Source organism: Neomonachus schauinslandi, chromosome 6 (assembly GCF_002201575.2).
Source record: "Neomonachus schauinslandi chromosome 6, ASM220157v2, whole genome shotgun sequence".
NCBI lineage: Eukaryota > Metazoa > Chordata > Mammalia > Carnivora > Phocidae > Neomonachus > Neomonachus schauinslandi.
Genome location: NC_058408.1, coordinates 123347507 through 123371495, shown reverse-complemented (window position 1 = coordinate 123371495; position 23989 = coordinate 123347507). Strand labels below are relative to the sequence as shown.

At 48.2% G+C, this 23989-nt stretch overlaps 1 protein-coding gene across 2 annotated transcripts in view; it reads left to right on the top strand.

Moving 5' to 3' along the window:
• PIK3AP1 (phosphoinositide-3-kinase adaptor protein 1) overlaps window positions 1-23989 on the top strand; it is a 114609-nt gene that overhangs the window by 81490 nt on the left and 9130 nt on the right. For both annotated transcript variants that reach the window (XM_021699859.1, XM_021699858.1), the window contains exons 10-16: window positions 1660-1857; window positions 4552-4617; window positions 6437-6642; window positions 9958-10030; window positions 17159-17314; window positions 21035-21105; window positions 22507-22625. In XM_021699859.1, coding sequence (XP_021555534.1) covers window positions 1660-1857; window positions 4552-4617; window positions 6437-6642; window positions 9958-10030; window positions 17159-17314; window positions 21035-21105; window positions 22507-22625 — 889 coding nt within the window. The remainder of the gene's footprint in view (window positions 1-1659; window positions 1858-4551; window positions 4618-6436; window positions 6643-9957; window positions 10031-17158; window positions 17315-21034; window positions 21106-22506; window positions 22626-23989) is intronic.

The following is a 23989-nucleotide window of genomic DNA, read 5'->3' as shown; positions in this document are numbered from 1 at the left end:
TCTGTTGATGAAGTAGGCATAGAAAGCAGGATGCTAAGAGTATGGGATTCAGGATGGGAGAAGTAGTTTTGACAGTGAAGAGGAAAGAACAGTTCTGAATAGTGGTAGATAAACCATAGCCTGGCTAGCTGCCTGTTTTTGAAAATAAAGTTTTATTGGAACACTTTGTATCCATTCATTTAGTATGGTCTATGGCTGCTTTCATGCTATAAAAGCAGAATTGAGAACTTGTGTGCATGGGGGCAGGCACCTTGGGAATCACTGTCACTGGTAGGGTAGCCAGCACCTCTCCCAGGACACCTCATTTTGTTAACATCAGACAAGCCTCTCCAGAATTTCTTCATGCCCTTGTACAGGATGTTCAAAGATGAATAGGTGGGAACTTCTCCAGTAGTTGTAAACTTTCTCGAAGGCAGAGCGTTAGAACTCAGAGCCCCTGGATGAGTTGGGACCCCCAGTCAGTCAGTCTTCTGGACCAGGACACAGGGAAGCCAAGAGGGGTCTCCCCACAGCTCAGAAAAGATGCAACTGAAAGACTTCCAATAAATCACTGGATTGGAAATCCCATAGGAAGAAGGACCAAGCTTTATTCATTCCTGTATCTCAAACAGGCATTTAATAAAGATACGTTGAATGTGTCGTGCTGGGGATAAGGAGGAAGTGAGAGGAGAACACCTACTATGTGTAGGCCAAGCTGGGTGCCATTCCTGTACCGTCTCATTTTGTCCTCACGGTACTCCTGTGAGTAGGGCTCAGAGGGAAATCAGGCTCAGAGAGGTTATATGATGTGCCCGAGGTCACCACAGCTCATGCGTATGAAGGGCAATGGCATACAGTCGGGTCTGCTGAGATTCTCAAAGCCAAGGGGACACTACACTCGGGTCCCAGCACAGATCACCAGAAAGGGGGCAGGGAAAACCTTATGGCTGTGGGACCCCAGGGACAGAGGGGGAGCGGCAAGCTTCTGTCCTAAATCTTTCTGGTTGATGGAGGGCAGAGTGGGGGCAAAGGTTGCAAAAAAAGCAGTAGAGCATGGAGGTTGAGACAAGTTCTAGAGCCAGGTTTCCTGGATGCCAGTCTGGCTCTACGTAACTTTGGGCAAGTTATTTAATTCCCCAAGGCCCCAGTTTCTTCATTTGCAAAATGAGAATAATGATTGTAGTTATTCCACAGTGTTGTTATACAGTCAAAGGGGGTAACGTGGGTAATATACTTGGGATAGCAGTTCATACAGAGGAGGTCCACAGCAAGGATTTGCTGTGGTCATTTTGATGGGGAGGATGAGGATGCTGGAGCCATTGGTGGGGAGGACTCCTGGCCACCCTCACGCTGCTGCCCCGGCTTTGGAGGCTATGCTCTCTTTTCTCTAGTCCCAATGGGATGAATAACTGAATCCTAGCAATAAAATTAAGATGATAGAGCCTAATGCTCACTCCCTTTTGCTGCATTGATGGGTGGCAAATTAAGGTGATATCAGCGTTTTCTCAGTTGCTTCGAGTGGGGTTCTCAGTAAATCATACAGGAAATGATATAGGGGAAGGTCTTCGCCAAAGGGCAGTACTGGACAAATAAGTTATGGTCACTCTCTCTGTTCTTATGACTGTCAATCACCCAGTTTGTTTGGTCACTACTTTCTGGCGCCTTTCTCTGTGTTTCTAGGTAACAGCATGGGAATGGCCAGTTTGGAGAGGGAGCTACACCATGGTGGTCAGGAAGAAGATGTGTATCACACGGTGGATGACGATGAGGCCTTTAATGTGGACCTGGCCAACAGACCCCCTGTCCCGGTGCCCAGGCCAGAGGCCAGTGCTCCTGGCACTCACCACCTGCCTGACAATGAGCCATACATTTCTAAAGGCAAGTGTGGCAGGGAATGATGCTCAGTGGGGTGTTCGGGGCTCCTCAGCAGGAATTCCCTAGATCCTCTTAACTTCTGAACCATTGCTCAGAGACTGTCCTCTTCTGAATGGTCTCTAACCAGCCCCAGGAGATGCGGTTAGAGCTCGGGGCAGATTTTGGAGCTGGCTCACGGGCCATGATCACATTCAGTTCAGGCTTTCCTGGATGCATTCATGTGCAATATAAAGACTTACCTCTACTCCAAATGGCAAGAACCCTGGTAAATTTTTATTTCCTGAAATGTTATTATTATTAATTTTTAATGGCTAACATTTGTTGAAACCTACCAAGAGTACTCTATCTGGAACATGTCATTTAGTCTTTACAATAACGTATTAGGTAAGGGCTGTTATCGTCCCCATTGTACAGATAAGGAAAACAGAGACTTACAGAGGTCACTATTACCAGGATTTGAACTCAGGGCATCCGACTCCAGAGTCCCGGCTTTCAGCCACTGTCCTAGGCTGTCTACCTACCTACACTGATACAAATTGGTGAGAGCTGGGTTTGACTTCTTCATAGTGGTCCCTGGGATATCAGTTAGATGCTGATGCATTTTCAGTTTTGCTGTCTTTTAGGGCTTGATTGTATTGATAGGATTCCAAATACTATAAGAGCTAAGAATTGTCAGAACTGTGCACCTGACCCCCATCCCATTTTTAATAGCATAAGAAGGTTGTGGAAGGTGTGACAAAAGGCGATCACAAATTGGGGAAGGTAGCCCTCAACCAGAGCCCCAGGTACAGGGTTACCAGGTACATGTGAATTTCAGACAAACAGCAAATAATTTCTTTCTCAAATATTGCATCCTTTTTTTTTTTTTTTTTCAGTTTTGGTTTTGGTTTGTTAAACCTGGCAAATCCTATACTGAGTAGGAATACAGCCAACGGACATTATGGATAGCCAGTACTCTCCGTGCTTGTGGTTTGCCATTCCCCTGGGGAACATCTCCTTCGGCGTGTGTAGCAGACACTATTGGTGCCCTGCCCACATTCCCCAGCTCTGTATATTTCTGTGCCCACTGGCTGCACCCTGCCTGTCAGGACCCGTGTTTCTTAGTCTGACCGCTTTCTCTGGCAGCCGGAGCCTCCTCTGCCCTTTTGCGAGGCAGGCTGGAAGGGTTGGGTGGTTAGCACCCCTGAGCCCCAGCAACCAGTGATGGATGGGCTGGTGGCTGAGCACCCCTGCCCTTCTGCTGGGAGAACTCCAAGCTGTGTGTTCTGCATTGCTTTCCAGAGCTCCCCAGCTTGCCCACCCCAGTAACTTACTGGATACCCACCCTGTATGGCTTTATCCACTTCCCTGTCTCACCTCCATCACTACCCACATTGACTCCGTGCACCTGGATCCTTGTCCCCAGGGCTGCTTCTAAGGGAACCCAAATGAAGAAGCATGTGAATATATATTGATAATTCCTAAATGGCAGGAGGGAAGGAGAGAGCGTTAGTGTTATGGCTCACTGTGGGGAGCTAGGACAGGGGCACGGGTGATTCCTAAAGATCCCCAAAGGAATTGGGTAGGCAACTGGGGAAGCAAAGAAAAGAGAGGCAGGGGATGACAAAAAGGGCAGTGGTCTGGAGGCCAGAGGCCCTGGGTTCATGTCCCAGCCTTTGCATTTCCCAGCCTGGGACATGAGGTCAGTCATTTCACTCTCTTTAGCTTTCCTTTCCTCATCTGTAAAATGGGTCTCATAATGATACACATATACATCAATGCATGTATCATAATAATACCTAATATACTCTGCAGAGCCTGATAGTGAGGGTCAGATGGGAGAATACATTTATAAACTGTAGAGCACCGTGCAGATTATCAGTCGTGTTAACCAGCATGCCCAAGTACTGCTGCGCTCTTGGCATCCACCTCAAGTTTTCGCTAATGTTGAGTACTTCTTTGTGCCAGGCACCGTTCTAAGCACTTTCCATATATTAACTCATGTAATCATCACAACAACCCAGGGAGGGAGGTACTATTATCATCATCATTCTATAGATAAGAAAACTGAGGCAGAGACAGGCCAAGCCTCTTGTCCAAGATCATGTGGCTCCTAAGTGGCCAAGGCAGGATTTGAATCTGGGGAGTATTCTCCAGAGCCCAGGGAACCTTCATCACTATGCGTTCTTACCACCAAGTAAGCATCTGTCAGTTCTCTGTTTTTCCTGTTAGCTTTGCTGGGTCCGTTGCTCACGACTGACTTCATCTAAGTCCCTTTGGAGCTGTGCACGCATTTTATCTGCCCCACTGCTCTGAGTTCTCTCTTATGGCACCTGTTGACGTGTTGAGTGGCACTTCCTTTTATTGTCCAGCTTCGAGGTGTTCGGGTATTCCAGAGCCCAGCTCACATCCTTGTTCACATTACCCTTTCCTTTAATGATCCATCGTGTCCTCTGGCTGGCTTTGTCTTTCTGGCGTTGAGACCTTTTCTGTTTGGGCTGTCTTCATCCCATAATCCCCTGAGCTTTGGCACCCTCATTGCCTCCTCCTGGAGTTGTGACTTACAGAACTGCATATAGTGGTCCAAAATGTGATCCATCATTTCTGTTTTTGTATAAGATTTTGGTAATTTTTCCAGTAAATATCTAAAATATTATAAAGCCCTTTGGAAAAAGAAATCTGATTTGGCTTTTACCTAGAATATTCTTTATCTCATAGTTTTTGCAGAAAAAAGTCAAGAGCGGCCTGGGAATTTTTATGTCTCCTCAGAGAGCATCAGGAAAGGTAAGCTCCATGTGCTCAGCTTCCTTTTGTATGACCTGAACTTCCGGGTGGTAGAAGTGTTCATGTTTCAGTGATCTGCAGGTGTAATGTCTCCTTAGCATTGAAACACAGAGAGGCCCAGGGGACCCCTTAGGTGGTGCTGTACTCATGGTAAGGGGAGAGGGGAAGAGATTGGGGCTCCCTAGAATAGTGTACGAATTGATCACACCGAGAACACGAACACACCAGAACGTGTCTGCGACAGCGCACAAAACAGTGTCAATAGTGAGATTGGTGCCAACAGGATGAAAGTGGGTAGCCTGGCACCCAGGCTTTACCTAAAGATGCAGTCCTACCATGCTATTTACTTACCCTGTCTACTAGCTAAATGACACTTCCATTCAGCCTTTATTTAAGAGACATTTTGCTTGCGGTTGAGTAACATTTTTCTTCCTTTTTTTTCCTCCTCAAAAGACTTCTTGAGGAAGTATGAGGAGATAAGCACTCCTTTTTTCTTGATTAACTTCCTTGTGCTAAAGAGAGACATTCAGTGTTATCCCATCGATGATTCTTTTGAAAAGGAGACATGACACCATCTAAGCTTTGGAAGGCATCCGAAGGACTTAGGTAGTAGGAGAGCGGAATTGATTGGCATATGCATTTTGTTTTCTCCCCACATCCCGTCTTCCAGCACAATTAAAGACAGCCTTGAAGAAGGCAAATCTGGGAGAAAGATTTGTGGGTGTGTATAGACAGATCTGAGTGAATGGTTGGGAAGAATGACAAATGGACTTTGAAGTCATCTCTCTTTTTTCTTCTTGCTCTCTCCCTGAATCACAATGCCCATGGGGGTCCTGCTAGAGAAATTTAGAATCAGAGATAGCCCTACGTGAAATGAGCAATAAAATGTCAAGTTGTCCTCACCAGCCCCAATGGCCCCATCACATCTGCAAGGAATTCATTCTCCACAGAACTTAGTGGAGTCACAGCCTGGAGAAAGAGAGGGGTTGCCTTCATATTTCCTGAGAATGTCCAAAACAGAGAACCATGAATTTGTCAGGTGGGGGAGAGGTTGGCAGAGGAACAACCCAAGGAGAGCCACTTGGGACCCAGCACCTAATCTGTGCCTGGTGACATTGGAGCTAGATCATGGTTCCATTGACATTCTAGTCTTTTGGACATTTCATGCCCATGGGTCCACAGTCATGGTGCCCATGCAGCTTGGAGGCAGGGAGGACAGTAAAGGGCTGGAGTGTGTTGGGAAAAGCATCCTGCCTAGAATTTCCTGTATATTCTTTCCTGGGAGTGGATTTTAGTCTAAAGCAGTGGTTCTCAACTGGAGGTGATTTCTCATTTCCCTGCACTGCCTCCCAAAGATGCTTGCAATGTCTGGGATGTTTTTGGTTGTCACAGCTGAGGCAGGGGATGCTAGTGGGTAGAGGCCAGGGATGAGGCTACAAATCCTACGGCATACAAGATGGCCCCCCAACAACAAAGAACTCTCCAGTCCAAGATGTCAATAATGTCTAAGCGGAGAAATGCTAGTCTAATGGCTTCCCAATCATTCAGGTTTGGGGGGTTCTGTTGACTTGCCCAGTGGATCCTGTTCTTACCTCCTAAAATGCCGTGGCCTTGTCTACTTTAGTGTAACAGGCTTTGAAATTATTAGCTGCTTCCCCCTCTCTGATTCAATGTCATATGCCCCCCTTCTTCATTCCACACGTAATTGTTCTTTTGAGACCCGTCCTCTTGAGCTCATGACCGACCTCGTTAACCCCACTCGTCTGCCTGCCCTCCCCAGTCAGGGAGCTGTCATCCTGAGTTTTGCCATCCTTTCCAGAGCCTCTCGTCCGACCGTGGAGGGACAGGCCCCAGTCGAGTGTATATGACCCTTTTGCTGGGATGAAAACGCCAGGCCAGCGGCAGCTGATCACGCTCCAGGAGCAGGTGAAGCTGGGCATCGTCAACGTGGATGAGGCTGTGCTCCACTTCAAAGAGTGGCAGCTCAACCAGAAGAAGCGGTCGGAGTCCTTCCGCTTCCAGCAGGTAACGGGCTCTGTCTGGTGTGTTTCAGGTCCGTTTCTCCACCGGGCAGAAGGGAGGGCGGGGTCCGCACTGTCTTGTGTGCTGCCCTAACGGAGCACCTGTGGCCAGGCCCATGACTGGTGTTCTGAGTGTCATTGCGAATCATTGCATGTGTATGTCTGTCCCCTGTCGTCTGTACCCACACGACCCCCGGGCTGAGAGCTGGATGGCTTTGCTGGTTGTCGTGAGGCTAGAGATCAGGAACAAAGACTCACCTGTCAACCCTAATTTTTCAGCTGCCGCTTCCCTCTGCACGTGGCCCTATACTTTGGCTTTCTGGCTTTTTTTCTTTTCAGAGCCCTTCTCTCTACTCATAGTGCCAACACTCCCACAGAACTATCACACCTTTGAACTCAGAGAACTTGGACAGTTCCCAAGAAATAGGATTAAGACAACAAAACAAGTCACAGACCTAAAACCACCCAAGTCAGAGCACACTCACATGCAAACTGTATTTCTGCAGGCACGTATACAAAGGCAGAGGCAGAGGTCAGGAGAGGCTACCCCATGGCCATCCCAAGGGTGACCACTCAGGAGACTGGGATTGGAGGACAAGGCTCCTAGAGGAGACTCCTGTTTTGTTTTGTTTTTTAAAGATTTTTATTTATTTATTTATTTATTTGAGAGAGGTCAAGAGAGAGAACGAGAAGAGGGAGCAGCAGAGGGAGAGGGAGAAGCAGAGTCCCCCGCTGAGCAGGGAGCCCAACGTAGGGCTCGATCCAAGGATCCTAAGGTCATGACCTGAGCTGAAGGTAGACGCTTAACCGACTGAGCCACCCAGGCGCCCAAAACTCCTGTTATTTTTGTAAGAATCTATATAACTCCATACGTGTACTCCGTGCATAATTTAAAGCAATCCAGAGAACTCAAACTTGACCTTAGGGAGCATATTCGCGGTCCAACTCCTTCATATTAAAAAGAGGAAGCTGTGCCTAGGGTGTTAGGAGACATGTCCGAGACCACTTACCCACTAAGTGGAGAGCAAGGCAGGACCAGAATGGTTGCTTTTTCTCTCCACCTCCCCATGGTGTGTCTTCTGATCTCTGTCCTCAGAAGACCTGACACACCTGCCGTTGGGGGGAGGGGCAGTGGGAGCAGCACCCACCTACTGCTGAGATTGGAGTCCCCTCTCAGAGTGGTGACGAGTAGGGAAGTGAGTCATCGAGCAGCATTTGTCCAGCTGTGCCAGCAGTCTACTGACAATGCTCAGTGTTGAATGGACCTAATCTCTTCTGCTGCTCCCAGCGTGCATGCAAGAGAAGTACCACTGTTCCCATTTTACAGACTACTGAGGCTCGGAGAGGTAGAGAGTCAGGATTCAGAGGGGCCCTTTCTCACGCCAGAGTCTGTGCTCCCTTCGCTACACTTTCTGCCTTCTTAGTGCTCCCTGCAAGAGGGTCCCCTGCTCTGCTGGCCCGCCTCCCTCCTCCCGGGACAGCCTAGCCCCGGGCAAACAACAGTGTTCTTGCTCCTGGCCAGGTCACGTGCCCATGTTTCGCAGTCATTAAGAGCAGGCTCTGGGGCCAGGCAGCCCGAGTTACATACTTGTTCGGTCATGTGGGGCTGAATGACCTCGGCCTCTCTCTACCTCTGTTTCCCACCTCAAATGTGAAGGGTGAACACTGGACAATGTAAACCACGTAAAGGACTTGGCATGCCCGGCACCCAGTAAACGCCTAACAAATGTTAGCGCTCTGTCTCCATCTGTATCCAAGAGGCTTCTCCTGGTCCCACGAACTTGGGTGTGGCAGACAATAGGGGCTCATATTTGACATGGCAGGCAATCCCAGCCCATGGGAGCTGACACTACTCTGTGCCCCAAGAGCCTCTTGGTATTTCTAGAGCCTCTTGGTATTTCTAGAGCATCCCCCATCCAGGGACTGGTGGGTGTGAAGACCGTTCCGCGGGCTGCCCCTTTCCTCCACGCCTCTGTCCACTTCTCTGTCTCCTTCACTTCCCCTCCCGTGAGTAGGCACCACCCAGGGTCCCTTCAGGTCCTTCTTGAGTCTGTGTCCCCTTTCCAGTCCCACCTTTGCAGCCACCAGCTGGGTGTGTCCTGCTGAGGTGTCCATGCCTCGCAGCATGTCCAGCAACAAACTGTACCTTGAGGCTGCTTCCCTTTCCTGGCTCCCTATTTCTGTTCACCACACTGTCACCTTCCAGACACTTCCAGAGACTTTCCATCCCTTGGGCTCTTCTCCCTCAGTCCCCCATATCCAGCCAGCTGCATGTCTTGCCTGGTTCCGCTCTGTGATTCTTCCTCTTGCATCTGCTCCTTCCTTTCCATTCCCCCAGGGCCAGCTTCTGTCACTGTCACATGCCTGCCACATAGTGTCTAGGTGGATCTCCTTGCTGCTCACTCCTCCCGCCTCCAGTCTGTCAGACCTTAAAGCTGTGCCCAGCCCACGCCTTCCAGTGTTTCCTGCTACTTCCTGGACAAGCTCAGTCTCTGCTATAGTCACAGCCCAAACACCCCTCCCAGTCTGACCTCCGTGGCTCCCTCAGGGGACCCTTCTGGATGTCTAGACGTTAGTCCTTGGGGCATTTTCTCTCGGATTTCAGACACCTTGAGGTAGTTGTTACTGACTAAAATAGAAACAAATTTCGGCCCTCACATGTCTATTCAACATTTGTTTAATGACTGATAGACCCGACTGCAGGCTTTCAGAAAGCTGTAAGGCCTCGTGTCTTGCCCTTTGAGAGTGCACAGTCTCTCTGAAGAGACAACACACACCCCCCCAAAGCCACGCACATGCACAAATGCACTGGGCCCGGCGGCATAGCTCAGCGCCAGGTGGAGCAGACTGCACAACCGGAGCAGTCTGGAGAGGTTTAAGGCAGAAGGTGGACCTTGACCGAGACCTGGAACAGACTCATGGGGAGGAATCCTCCCCCTCATGGTCAGAGGAATGGCATGAAAACCCAGTCTCGGGCAGATATGTGCCTGGAGCGTTTGCGAACACGTACAGGACTGGCTTGGCTAAAGGAGCCTACAAGGAGGAGGGCAGGGGGTTATAAGGCTAGGAAGGAGCTGGGAACCAGAGGGGAGGGGAGACGCTTTGTGTAGGAAAGGGGTCTTCTCTTCAGGCACAACTTCTAAGAGTACTTGAATTTCTCTGGGGCTGATTACAAATGCACTCAGCCTCATTTGCATGTTGGAGATGTTATTGCAATGGGATGTATCTTGCAAACAGCATAAAATCTGAAAGAAACTTTTAATGCCTGGAGGGTATATTTCTTGTATATACTTTTAAAATGAACTAAATTTTTTTCCAGGAAAATCTTAAACGGCTAAGGGACAGCATCACCCGAAGACAGAGAGAGAAGCAAAAATCAGGAAAGCAGGCAGGTATGTAGCTTTTGAGGGTGCTGCATTGTGGGAGGCTGCTATGATCCATTGTCCCTAACTCTCCTTTCTGCTGTGGCCTGAGTGGGCAGAGTGCTTGCCTGTTACCCTGTTTACAGATCTGGGAACCCACTGTAGTGTGAGGTTCTTTTGGGCAATGGCTTTGTTTTGTTTGTTTCTTTTCTTTTCTTTTCTTTTTTTTTTTTTGAGAGAAAGAGAGCATGCGGGGCGTGGGAGGACAGAGAGAGAGAGAGGGAGAGAGAATCCTAAGCAGGCTCCACGCTCAGTGCAGAGCCCTGTGCAGAGCTCCAGCCCACAACCCTGAGATCATGACCTGAGCCGAAACCAAGAGTCAGACACTTACCTGACTGAGCCACCCAGGAGCCCCTGTCTTGTTTATTCTTTATCTCTAGTACCGGGCACATAGGACATGTCAGCAAGTGAATGAATGGATTCACCTCTGCATTTCCCATCCTTTCAATCAAAGAGGATGATAAGATTTTTTCCCCAGGCACCTGAGTCTCCCCTTGGCATTTAGGAGACATGTTTTTTGAGCAGAGACAGGAGAAAACTCATGCACATAGTATCTGTTTCCGACTGAAGCAGAGAATGGCATCATTGGTGTCCATTCCACACAGTGCTTCAGAAGCCAGGACTCAGGTGTAGCAGGGCTCCAGCCATGTGGAGTGGGGGTCCAAAGCAGGGCCATATATTCCAACTGTGTACAACCAGGCCTCTCGGCACCCCTAGCCCTGAGCAGTGATGGGCATTTGCCAACATTGCATATTTCCACCAAGAGCCTCCGGCATGGTGGGTCTCTATGATTTATTTTGGCCAGCTTATACCAAGTAGAGCTGGCAATAAAAGGCTTTCAGAAGCTCTTGGATCTTGAGTAGAGCCCCATTAAATGAAGGACTAAGTTTGTGTATAACTTCCATAGTCTGTCTTCAGCTGCCATCAATAGCCTGACTTCTCATGACCCTCGCCAGGCAGGTGACACCCCAGACTTTAAAAATGACATCTTCCTTCCACAGGCCCCTTGCTCATGCCTTTTCTTTCTCACCTGTATGAAAACTCCTGGGCTGGAAGACCCAGCCCGGCAGCCCCTGCTCGGCAAGGCCTTGCTGGGCCACTGCATTCCTTCCCCACTTGAGCACTTATAGGACCTACTGTCCCTTCCATTCATCCGGCACTTCTTTTTTGTGCCTCTGATTGCTATTACTTCATTCCTGTATTCAAACTATCAATTCCCAGAGGTTCTGCCTCCAAAATGCATCTTAAATCTGATTATTTCTGACTGTTTCCCCTGCCACAGCTGCAGACAGGCCACCATCATCTCTTCCTGGATGAATGAGGAGCCTCTTCAGTTGTCTCCCCGTGTCCACTCTCACTTTTCTACAGTTAATCCTCCAAACTGCAGCCAATGACCTTTTAAAAATAAAAAATCAGATCATGCCACTCCCTTGCTCAAAACCCTCCAGGGGCTCTGGTCCCACCCAGAGTAAAATCACACTCCTCATTGTGGCCTGAGAGGCCCTACGTGGTCTCACCCCTCAGCTCACCTCCACTTTCCCCTTCAACCCTGTGCACTAGTCCCAAAGGACTCCTTTATTGTTCCTCTAACAAGTCAAGAGCAGCCCTCCCCCAGGTCTTTGTCCCCCCTCCACTTTTCCCATGTCTTCACTAGACTGGCTCTTTCCTCCTTCAAAGTTTGGCTCTAAGTTCTCCTCAGAGAGGCCTTCTCCACATTCTCTCCAGAGCGATCCTTCACAACTCATTGTGCCTTTGCTCACATTGCTTTCACATATCACAGACTGGAATTATCTTATGTGCCTACTCTCATGGTTATTTTCTGGCCCATCTCCCCACCGCCACCTGCCGTAAGCTCCATGAGGGCAAGAGCTTGTCTGTTCTGTGCTCTGCTGAATCCCCAGCGTGTAGGACAGTACATTGATTGGGCTCAAGGAATCTCTGTTGGAATAAAATGTTTGGTAACACCATTCATTCATTCCACAAACACTTAACTGAGCGCCAGGTTCTCTGCCAGACATAGAGACCCGTAAGGCATGATCTTCACCATTGGGTAGTGTATGAGTCTGTTACTTGTGTAGGTCTGATTTTCCCAGCTAAAGCCTGCCCCACAATGCCTAACACAGTATTTTGCATATGGTACTAGCCTACTGAATATTAATGATTTTGACAGTTTGGGAAAAGGTGCATACAGAGGTTATAACCATGGCAGAAGGTCAGAGAGGTCATCCTAAGATGTCTGCTTGGGTGACTAGATCTTAAATGTATGCTTCCACCACCCAAGCTCACACGTGTTTGCCCTCCTGGCTAAAGGCAAAAAATCTGGTTCAAGATCTGCATAGTCATCTTAGGGTCTGACAATAGGTTCTAGGTGGGAAAAGGGACGAGGTGCCTTTTAAAACTATAGCACATGAACCCAAAGATAGAAGCCTTGATTAAATGAAACATTTCACGCTTTGACACATAGGGAGCCTCAAAAAAGCTGTGATTTGGTGGTGCATGAGTGTTTGAAGGCCAGAGAGTTGTAGTGTTGGAGTTATGAGTGCTGGGCAGCCAGGGCTCCAGAACTGAGCCCACTGGGTGTCATCACACCTTTACCCCCCAACCGGTGGAGATATTGAAGCAAGACACACACATGTGCTGAGGAGTAAAGGGTACAGGCGTGGGCCCTGGGGCCATCAGGGTTGGGGTCAAGTTCCTAGCCACTGCTCACCCCTAACCATGGGCGAGATAAGTCCCCCAACTGAGCCTCGGTCCTCATCTGCGAAGGGGCACAAATAAAAGTGCCTCCCCCACTAGGGTTTCTGTGAGGATTGAACAAGTTAGGGGATAGCTGGGGTCTCGCACAGTTCCTGGCACATGGAAGCACTGTTGTACAGACCACCCACCCGTCCAGCAGCTGGTGTCCTCTCAGGCAGGGCCTCCCAGGGTGCGTGCGCTGGGCTGGGACTCGCCATCCAGGGTCCAGCCCTGGAATCCTGGGTTTTGGAACATTATACAAAGTTCAGCCAAAGCTAATCAGGCTCTGAATAAGCGATACCCACCAGTGTCTCTTCACTAGAATGGTCAAGGTCTACATTTTTTCAAAGGAACATGGTTAAATGCCCTTGCTTCCCTTCCCCTCTACTCTTCAAGAAGACCCTCTGACTAGGTTTTATGGGGAGGTGTTAAGTATTTTTACTTTTTACATTAGGGGTTTTAATTAATGTCATAACTATTAGAAGATTAAACCATATCTAATTTGACACTAAACAAGAACAACTGGGGACCACATGCAATCCACCATAGAGAGAATGTTCTACCCATCAGCACCAAGAGTTTCCTTTCATTTTCATTTTTTTTTTAAGATTTATTTGAGAGAGAGAGAGAGCACAGTAGGGAGAGGCAAAGGGAACGGGGGAGAGAGTTCCAAGCAGACTCCGTGCTCAGTGCAAAGCCCAATGCGGGGCTCGATCTCACAATCCTGAGATCAGGCCTTGAGCTGAAATCATGAGTCAGATGCCTAACTGACTGTCCCACTCAGACGCCCCTTGTTTTTGTTTTTTATTGTGGTAAAATACCCATAACATAAAATTTATCATTGGGCCTAAAAGTACAATTCAGTGGCGTTAAATATATCCACAATATCAGGCAACCATTACCATGATCCATTTCTAGAACTTTTTCTTCCCCGAAAAGGATTTGAGAGCAAATGGTGGGATATGATCCCAGGGAACACGGGGAGTGGGGAAGTGAGAGAGGGAAAGAGAGGTGGCCAGCAAGGTGCAGTTACCACTGTGGAGACTGGAGCTTCTTGTCCCTGGAGACTCTGGGAGTCAATGGACAGCACCATGGAAGGGGCCAGGGAGCTGGGGCATTTCTTCACCAGCTCCCGTGTCTGGGGGAAGCCCGCTGGGGCGGGGGGGGTGCTTGTCATCTAGTTACCAGAGAAAGCCTCAGGCAGTTTGGAAGTTGAACCATATACTACGTGGTGAGGCCCAAGGGCATCAGATCCCCTGCCAAAGAGTGGGCATCATTTATGGTTGGCTAAATATGGCATATTATTTAACTCCGTAAAACTCGGTTATGTATTTAGTGGCATACTAACTTGTAATGGGCTATTTCACACTGAGTAGCCTCAGTGCTGCTTATGTGTGCTTGTGGGAGTAAAGAGTAGGCACTGGGGGTGGGGTAGGGGAAAGTCGGGGAAGAGATTAGGATTGTGACAGGTTTAGGGCAACCTACTCTGCTTTGACCATTGCAGCTCCTTTAAAAAAAAAAATCTTTTTTCCACATTGAGCTTCTGTTTTCACCAGATGAAAGAATTCTGCTTCCCTGGGCACCTGGGTGGCTCAGTCGGTTAAGCGACTGCCTTCGGCTCGGGTCATGATCCTGGAGTCCCGGGATCGAGTCCCGCATCGGGCTCCCTGCTCGGCGGGGAGTCTGCTTCTCCCTCTGACCCTCCTCCCACTTGTTCTCTCAATCTCTCTTTCTCAAATAAATAAATACAATCTAAAAAAAAAAAAGAACTCTGCTTCCTCCCCGCACCTGCCAAAAAAAAGAAAAAAGAAAAACATTTAGAAACCATTGACACAGGGTAACATCAATCTGTAGGAAAATTAGGGTTAACAAATGGCATTTCTGCTTAAAAGACCTTTTCTAGAACGGAGCCCATTCTAAACAGAAGGGCTGACTCTGTTTATTTAGAAATCTCATTTGCCTTAGAAAAGAAAAACGACTGTTTTTCTTTAATTTAGGTTAGAACACCAGTGATAATTAAAAAGTAAGAGTCTGTTCATAATAACGTGCTAGTCTTTCTTCAGCCTTGGGGGGTTGTCTTGTTCTTGCTGGGATGGTGCAGAACGTTGATGGTATAGATCAGAGGGGCTGGCATGGCCCGTGACTTGTTGAACACCCTCAAAGAAGACAGTCTGTATTTGTGTTCTGCGTATGTCTGGGGCTCATCTGGGGCAGGACCAGGAAGAGCAGGCCGGTTGCCAGGCAGCCTGGGCTCCCATCCCTCCACTCCAGTCACTGCATCACTTTATGATCCAGGACAATCCCTTTAATCACACTGTGCCTCAGTTTCTTCCCCCATGGTTGTACCTGACTTAGCAACTTCACAGGGAAGAAGTGAAGTTCAGAGGAGGTATAATGACCCATGGAGACACACTCCAGGAAAAGTACCGTGAGATATAATGCTGATTACTATTCCTGGCATTGTTTCTTTCTTCCAAGAATATCAGGATTTGGTAGACATTTAGACTGGCTCTACTTGATTTTTTGAACTTTTTTTTTTTAAGATTTTTTATTTATTTATTTGACAGAGAGAGACACAGTGAGAGAGGGAACACAAGCAGGGGGAGTGGGAGAGGGAGAAGCAGGCTTCCCGCCGAGCAGGGATCCCGATGTGGGGCTCGATCCCAGGACCCTGGGATTATGACCGGAGCCGAAGGCAGACGCTTTACGACTGAGCCACCCAGGCGCCCCTGATTTTTTGAACTTTTGACTCCCAATTTTTTTTTCCTGTATATTTTACTTTCCTTCCTCATAGAACCGGTTGAGGGTAAAAAATTGCCGCATTGAAGTGCATTAAAGCAGATCGGAACCTCCCTTCAAGAGAGTATTGTTTAAAAAAAATACTAGGTCAAAGCTGAGGAGAAAAAATAAAAGGATGACGCCTGTTTGGGCCCCGAGCCACTCTGGGCCCACACCCACGTGCAGGTGGTTCCAGGCTCTGGTGGCTGCTGCCCTGCTCCGTCGTAATGAGGCGAGCCTGAGGGTGTGAGAAAGATCTGTGTCACACAGAGACCTAGAAAGCTGGTTTAATACTAGGACCAAACACTGCGCTTGGAACCCGTCTCTAGGGTGAGGCACGTGTGAGGTCCACGTAAACCACAGTCCAGCTTTGTAACATCCTCTGTATGGAGTGTTTCCCACAGGCTCCGTCTGCCCTGTCCTCGAACTTCCTCTTTCCTACGGTTGTAGTCTCCCCATTCGCCGTTTTTGGGCAGACTCCGGCTTTGGCACGCGGAGCCACCTCTGCCCCTGGACTCCCCGAAGCCCTGGCCATACCCATCCCACAGCAGAGGCGAGGCACCAGAGGAAGTGGTACCATGAAGATAAGAGCACACCGCCCAAAAGTACACGGAGCTCCCACCTCTCTCTCCCAGGGGCCCTGCCCCCGGGCTTGGGAACGTTCAGGGCATCACGGGAGCCCTGTCACACGAGCTCACCTGGTGTTCACACTTTCCCGGGGGAAGAAGTGGGGTATGGGCCTCCACAGATATTTTGTTCTGCTCAGTCTAGAACCCAGGGAGTGGAAATCTAGGGAGGACTAAAGACCAAGTCCTAGGCAGGGCTAAGCCAGTCAAGAGACCAGTTTAATGCTGTGCAGAGCGAAGGAATAATCTCTCAGCTCCAAAGCCACTGGTCAGCCTTGCAAGTCTCAAAATCTTTTATGAGGCTGATGGACCTCCTTTCATTAGCTCTCTGGGCCGTTGCTGTCGTTGCAGACCATGCACCAAGCACCCATCATTTGTTGAGGGATTCAGAGGCCGTATGAGTAGTGGTTAGGAACCTGGACTCTGGAGCCTGGGTTCAAATCCCAGCTGTCCCACTTGCCAGCCATGTGCTCCTTCACTTCTCTGCAACTAGTTTCTGTTGGGAATGATGATAATAGTATTTATTTCCTGGGGGTTGGGAAGCTCACAGAACTCTGCTTGGTGCACAGGATAACCAGTTATTAGGATCAACAGCTCTCACGGGTCCCCTCCGGTAGGGAAGTCATCCATGTTGCACAGCTGGGGGGTGGCATAGCTGCAGGCCCCAGACCTTTCCCTGATCGTGGGCTCTCTGCCTGATGTGGAAGCATTTGTCGGGCTTTCTCACGTGCCTCTGACCTCTCCTCTGCACACAGCGATGGCCACACAGGAGTCTGTGGAGTTTCAGTGTTGAATTGGGCAGGGCTCCCTCCCCCTTCCCACGCCCTCTCCCTCCCTGCCCTTCCGTGGCAGACACCCTCCCGGTTCAGGCCTGGCAGGCAGGTGGAGAGGGAGGCGAGCAGTTTGGCGGGTCGCAGTCAGGTGCCTTCAAGCTTACCTCTGTTTCTTCTAATTCTAGACTTGGAGATCACCGTCCCGATTCGGCACTCACAGCACCTGCCCGGGAAAGTGGAGTTTGGAGTCTATGAGAGCGGCCCCAGGAAAAGCGTCTTCCCCCCAAGGACGGAGCTAAGGCGAGGAGACTGGAAAACAGATAGTACCTCCAGCACAGCAAGTGAGCAGGACGGGGGGCTTGCCTTCACATCTGCATTCCCGCTGGTGCCATTGGGCTTTGGGACCAGTCTCTGTTGTAAGCCCAGCAGATTTGGGGGACTCACAAACCCAGCAGGTCCAACTGGGATCTGCTGGGTTTGGGGGGTGTAAGAAATGGGGGACATTTAGCCTGTGCAGTTTATCTTTTTTCAGAGGGCCAAAGATCCTTTATATCAATATCCCCTGAAGCCAGATTATGTAATAATTTATTACACCGTTCCTTTTATAACTAGAAAAGCCTAGTAATAACACTAGTTAACATTTATTGAGCATTTACTATATGCTAAGCCAGTTCTATAGATTCTCCGATTTAATTCTCACAATAACTCTATGGGATAGGCACCATCACCTGTATTTACTGAGGAGGAAACTGGAGTCTTAGTGCCTTGCCCTGGGTTAAACAGCTAATAAGTGGTGGTGTCAGGATTTGAACTCGGGCAGCCTGGATCCAGGGCCCAGATTCTCAACCACTATCCTTTCCGCTTCTTCAGCCGTGGTAAGGGGAAGGAAAGGGCCAAAGTCAGAAACATTAGAAAACAATGGACTTACATTTGAGAATTCCAACTTTATGGACGAGTCGAGGATCCAGTTAGGAAATGGGGGAGACATTTTGGTTGAAAGCTTGATGGAGTCTGACTGCAATAGACAACACCTGCTGATGGACACGCAGGAGGTGGGGGCTTTGTTTCTGTATCCAGGGCGGGGCTGGTGGACCTCAGACGCACCTGCTTCACCAGCAGAATAGATCTAGTTTCCCTTCTTTTAGTGTTATCAAAACAGCGAGGAGAGCAATGAAAAAGTAGGAGACTCAGGACTGAATTTCAGGACTCATGGCTCCTTAAATGTCAGGCAGAGAACCTCCAAATGGATATGAGGACAGGAAAGTCATCTAAATGCAGGGGTTCTTTTTTTTTTTTAAGATTTTATTTATTTATTTGAGACAGAGAGAATGAGAGAGACAGAGAGCACATGAGAGGGGGAAGGGTCAGAGGGAGAAGCAGGCTCCCTGCCGAGCAGGGAGCCCGATGCGGGACTCGATCCCGGGACTCCAGGATCATGACCTGAGCCGAAGGCAGTCGCTTAACCAACTGAGCCACCCAGGCACCCTAAATGCAGGGGTTCTTAATCTTTTCTGCATCACAGACCGTTTGAGAATCTGATCTATGCTCTGGATGTGCTTCCCAGAGAAATGCATGGGCTTGTGTACATACATATACACATAGGGTTGCCTGTCTGTGGACTTAGGTCAAGAACCCCAGCACTAGTCTCCCTTCTTACTTTATAGATTGGGTATTTATAATCCAGAGCAGGAAAGAGTTTTGTGCAAGGTCACACAGCCAGTGAAGCCAAGGTGGGAGCAGGCCTAGATCTTCTCTCAGATTCATGTTCCCGCCACTCGCTATTACTGGTTGAAACAGACCCAAAGCCTATCACATCACCACAGGGGATGTGGGCAGAGGAGAAAACTTCCCCTTCCATAATGGGGGTGGTAATGTGTATCCAAAACCCTCTTGAGGCAATTTAGAGAATTCTGGCAAGTTCAGAAATGGGAGAGCTTTTCCCAGTGATCCCCAGTGGCTGAGAAAGCACAAGGCAGGTGGCCCGTCTCTCAGATGTGTGGTGGAGGAGAGATGTGGTATAGATCTCAGGGTGAGGGCAGGGCATTCCGGGGCAGAGAGGAGGGGAAATTTAACAAGACAAATGGAAAGTACTCATTTCAGGTTCAGATTAATTTAAGTGATTTTATGGGTATGTTTTACTTTGAGGTGAAAAGAGAATGAAAAGCATAAACTATGCTTCTTACTTTGTGCAATGGTTTATTGCCCAGGGACAGCTAGCTCATCTGGTCAGAAAATGTTATTAAGTGTCAGACCAGTGGATTTTACTCTACTCTTTGGCTGTTGCCTGCATCCAGTCTCTGCTATACAGTTTCAGTTTTCTATTGCTGTGTAACAAACCACCCCAAAACACAGTGGCTTGAAACAACCATTTATTTATACCTGATTCTGCACTTGGGCAAGACTCAGTGGAGATGGTTCACCTCCGCACCATGTGGGTCAGTTGGGGTCACTCCTGCGCATGTCCTCAGCTATAAGCTCGGCACGGGCGGGACCATCCTAGATGGTCTGTCATCCTTCGGGCCTCTCTACATATGGCCTCTAAGTCAGTAGCCTGAACTTCTTATATGGTAACAAAATCCAGAAAGGGAACATTCCAGGAGGATAGACCCCAGTGTGCAAGTGCTTATTATGCTTTACCTTGCATCACACTCACTGTTGTCATATTGAAGAGCAAGCCACATAGCTATGCCTGGAAGGAGGGATGGAAGGGACTATTCAGAGCCATGGGTCCTGGGAGGTGAAGGTCTGGGGGTCACTAATGGATCTTGGGGTTGATGAAGTGATGGTAGCTGCTGCCATCAATCAGATGCTTCGTCTTGCAGGCCCCGTGCCAAGCATGTGTCATGTGACCTAACCCATTCCGTGCAACAATGCTGGGAGTTCTAGATCAGGAAACGGACATTGAGAGGTTGGGCCCTGGGTTACAGGCCAAGTAGGCAGAAGGTCTGCCTGGGATTCACATCCAGATCTTGCTGTGCACTTCACTATCGGCACATACTGCCTTCCAAATAGGTATAGTCCCCAGGGCAGGGAGACAGAGTGGAGCTGGCCCAGCCCTGATCTACCAACTGCCCTTTACCCGCCAGGGTCGCACCCTGAAGATGGCACTATTTGTATTATGGCACAGTTGTCATCTCTTGGGAACCACAGAAAAACAGATGCAGGTTAAATCTGGTCATAAGTAAGATTTTAGTTAAGAATATTAATGTTATGTTTAACGGAACACAGGTTTTAATACAGAAAGACTTTTAACCTTTTCGTAGATTGTCGGGTCCATGTTTCTTAAGGGTCATATTATATTTGGTCACTTTTCCCCCCTCATTCATTTATCCACCAAATATTTGAAGATTGCTCTGTGTATTCTGAGCAAGACTGTACACTGGAGATACAAAGATGAAAAAGAAATGGAGCCTGTCTTCAGGGGGCTTGCAATGGAGTAGAGAAAATATAAAACTAGCATGAGTTAGATGCTTGTCTGATCTTCCCTCCTGGTGACAGAGGCCTGGAAGAGGTAGGCACTGCCCTTCTCCCCCCTGGCAAGAGGGAAGATGATGGGGGCCAGAGCCTCCTACCAACCATGCAGTCCAGAGGGGATGGGCGTAAGCAAGTCAGCCTGGGGAGGGTGTTACATGCTTGCTATAATTTCTAAATAAGTAAAAAACTTCAACAAGATGTTTGCAGATTTTAGAAATACCACTGAATGAGTAAGAAATAGAGCATCTCTGCTTCCTTGTCTGTCAAACCAGAGCACTAATATCAGATAGGGTTTTCATAGGGATTAAGTGCTGTCATGTTTTTAAAGCATGTAATGTGTGGTAAGCCCTCAGTAAACGGTGGCTATAAAGCAAAAAAAAAAAAAGTAATAAAAAGGTGAACCATTTCATTTTATGCTGAAAGAAAAACTAACACTAATAAAATGGTATAAGATGGCAGCATTTTGAAGATCCCATATTCACCAGCTTATGTTTTGTTTCTATCAGTAAAAATAAGTGCTAGAGTCCTGCATTTTATTTTAGCCTGAGAGAATCCACAGTCCAGCTAATTTTGTTTGTACCCTTCAGGCAGTACGAGTAACCGATCCAGCACCCGGAGCCTCCTCAGTGTGAGCAGCGGGATGGAGGGGGACAATGAGGTGAGGGCTGGGGACCCCACCCCTGTTTTTCTTGTCCGAGGGGTCATTCCACTGCAAGATATAGAAATCCAGGTGAAAGAAGCCAGACAAGAAAGGTGACATAATATAGGATTCCATTTATGTGAACTATCCAGAATAGGTAGCATCAGAGACAGAATACCGATTTGGTAGTTCCCAGAGGCTGGGGGGAGGGGGAAACGGGGAGTACTGTGTTTCCTTTTGGGATTATGAAATGTTTTGGGACTAGATAGAGGTGGTAGTTGTACAATATTGTGAAAGTACTAAATGCCACTGAATTGTTCACTTTAAAATGGTTAATTTTATGTTATGTGAATTTTACCTCAATAAAAAGGAAGGGAGGAAGGAAGGAAGGAAGGAAAGGAGGGAAGGAAGGAAGGAAGGAAGGGAGGAAGGAGAGGAAGGAAGGAAGGAAGGAAAGGAGGGAAGGGAAAAAGGAGGGAGGGAGGGAGGGAGAAATAGAAATTCACTCTCACTGGTTAAGCCAAAAGGGCATCTGTGAGAAGGAGTGGGATGACTATCAGGGAATCTGGGGGTTGAGATCACATTTTGGGGCCTGGATCAGGAGCAGTGAGAAATGGCAGAGCCAAGGCCCCTGCTCCGTGTATCCCCAGGGCCACATGCTCTTTCGTCTCTTCTTCCCTGGGCATATCTGCTTTCTTCTCTCTCTATACGCTGGCCTTTTCCGCTCCTCCACATGTATGGTGGCAAATAGGCCCCCGAGAGCCACAAGGCCTCTGAGGAGAGGGTGAGCTGCTGCCATAGGCTGAAGCCCAATTTGGGTCAGAGTGTCTATTCTGATCCAGTGACCAGTTGCTGGGATGAGCAGGAGGGGTCACTGCCAACCCAGGAGACTCCCTGAGATCGGGTCCTCGGGGTGGGTGGGCCACCCCTCCAGTGAGCAGCTTCTACTAATTACCCACGACGGAGAACCACTCACGGTTCTGCTGTCCCAAAAAGGGACTTTGGTTTAAAAATAAAATTTCTCCAGCTCTATCTGGTTATACAGAGCAGGCTTCTCACCCTTTAATGTGCATAAGAATTACCTAGGATCTTGTTAATATGCAGGTTCTGATCAAACAGGTCTGAGGAGGAGCTTGAGAGCCAGCATTTCTCACAAGCTCTCAGGTGATGCTGATTTGATGGCCCACAGAGGGCACTCTGAGTAACAAGGACCATTAATGATAATTTGGGCTTCATTGTCTCCTCAGTGACTGTAGGCGTCAATGGAAAGCTGACCTGGTGTCGCTGGGTTTATTCTCAATTTGTGAATAACCTTAGCCAAAGCCTGAAGGGGACTGAGAGGCTTTGGGATAAGGGTGTCCAGTTATGCTTGTTGTTTAATGTAACTTCCCCTTTTCTTTCTCATCTTTTTTGCTGCAGGATAATGAAGTCCCTGAGGTTACCAGAAGTCGTAGCCCAGGCCCCCCACAAGTGGAAGGAACACCCACTCTGCCCCTTGAGAGGCCCCCCAGGGTACCTCCCAGAGCTGCCTCACAGAGGTAACATTGATGCTGATAAGAAATGTTTTCCTCACTTTGTGAATTCCAGTCGGGGGAGAGTAAGATTTGGGGACATCTAAGATGACCTAAGAATGAGTGCAGAGCTAACTAAAATGCCTACTTTTAATGCATTTCAATATGGACTTTTCATTAATTTGATTCTTTAAATAGCAAGTGCAATATTTCCTCAATGAAGTACTTTGGTAAACATCAACTTTTTGAGATATTGGTATGTTTGCTTAGAATTCAGCTCCCTAATAACTAATTCCCTTGGCTGTATTGTGGGGACAGTGCTTTTTGGGGACCAGGAGGTAAGAAGGAATTGGAGATGAAAAGAAAGGTGGGGGGCAGCTTGGCATGGTGGGGAGCATGTTTCTAGTGCCACACTCACTATCTGGGGACAGTGTCCAGAAGTCACTTGTGAACTTGGATGAATTATTTCACTTTCATGTGACTCAATTCTTTGTCTGTAAAATGGGGATAACAATAGAACATCCTCACAGATTTGTAAGGGGGGCATCTTGGCCCATAGTAAAAGCTGAACGGAATGAGTGATTTTTCTTATCCAGGAGAAGAATGAGCATGTGGAGATTTGGAGATGGGCATTAGACAGACAAGTTCGGAGTGTTTGCTGGGCTCTGATGTCTCTCTTAATGGTACTCGGGCCTCTGATGGGAACCTTTTCAAGGTCTCATGGAGTAACAGGAAAAGTGGTCAAAGCTAGTTTCAGGGCGCCTGGGTGGCTCAGTTGGTTAAACGACTGCCTTCAGCTCAGGTCATGATCCTGGAGTCCTGGGATCGAGTCCCGCATCGGGCTCCCTGCTCGGCCGGGGGTCTCCTTCGTCCTCTGACCCTATCCCCTCTCATGTGTTCCCTCTCTCTCATTCTCTCTCAAATAAATAAATAAAATCTTTAAAAAAAAAAAAAAAAAAAAAAAAAAAGCTAGTTTCAGTGTCCGCCCATGCAGAAAGGGGCCTCGGGAATGAAAACCTAGGCTTGTCTTAGGTGTTTATTTTTTTGATGTCTAAAATATAATGGGGGGGATGATTAAAAGGTGGAAGCTTGGGGCGCCTGGGTGGCTCAGTAGTTAAGCGTCTGCCTTCGGCTCAGGTCATGATCCCAGGGTCCTGGGATCGAGCCCCGCATCGGGCTCCCTGCTCTGTGGGAAGCCTGCTTCTCCCTCTCCCACTCCCCCTGCTTGTGTTCCCTCTCTCACTGTCTCTCTCTCTGTCAAATAAATAAATAAAATCTTTAAAAAATAAAAATAAAAAAAAATAAAAGGTGGAAGCTTTCTTTTTTTCAACCAGGGTTTTTTTTTTAATGTTGAAACTTAAATGAATCTCGTCAGTGCAATTTGTTGAGAA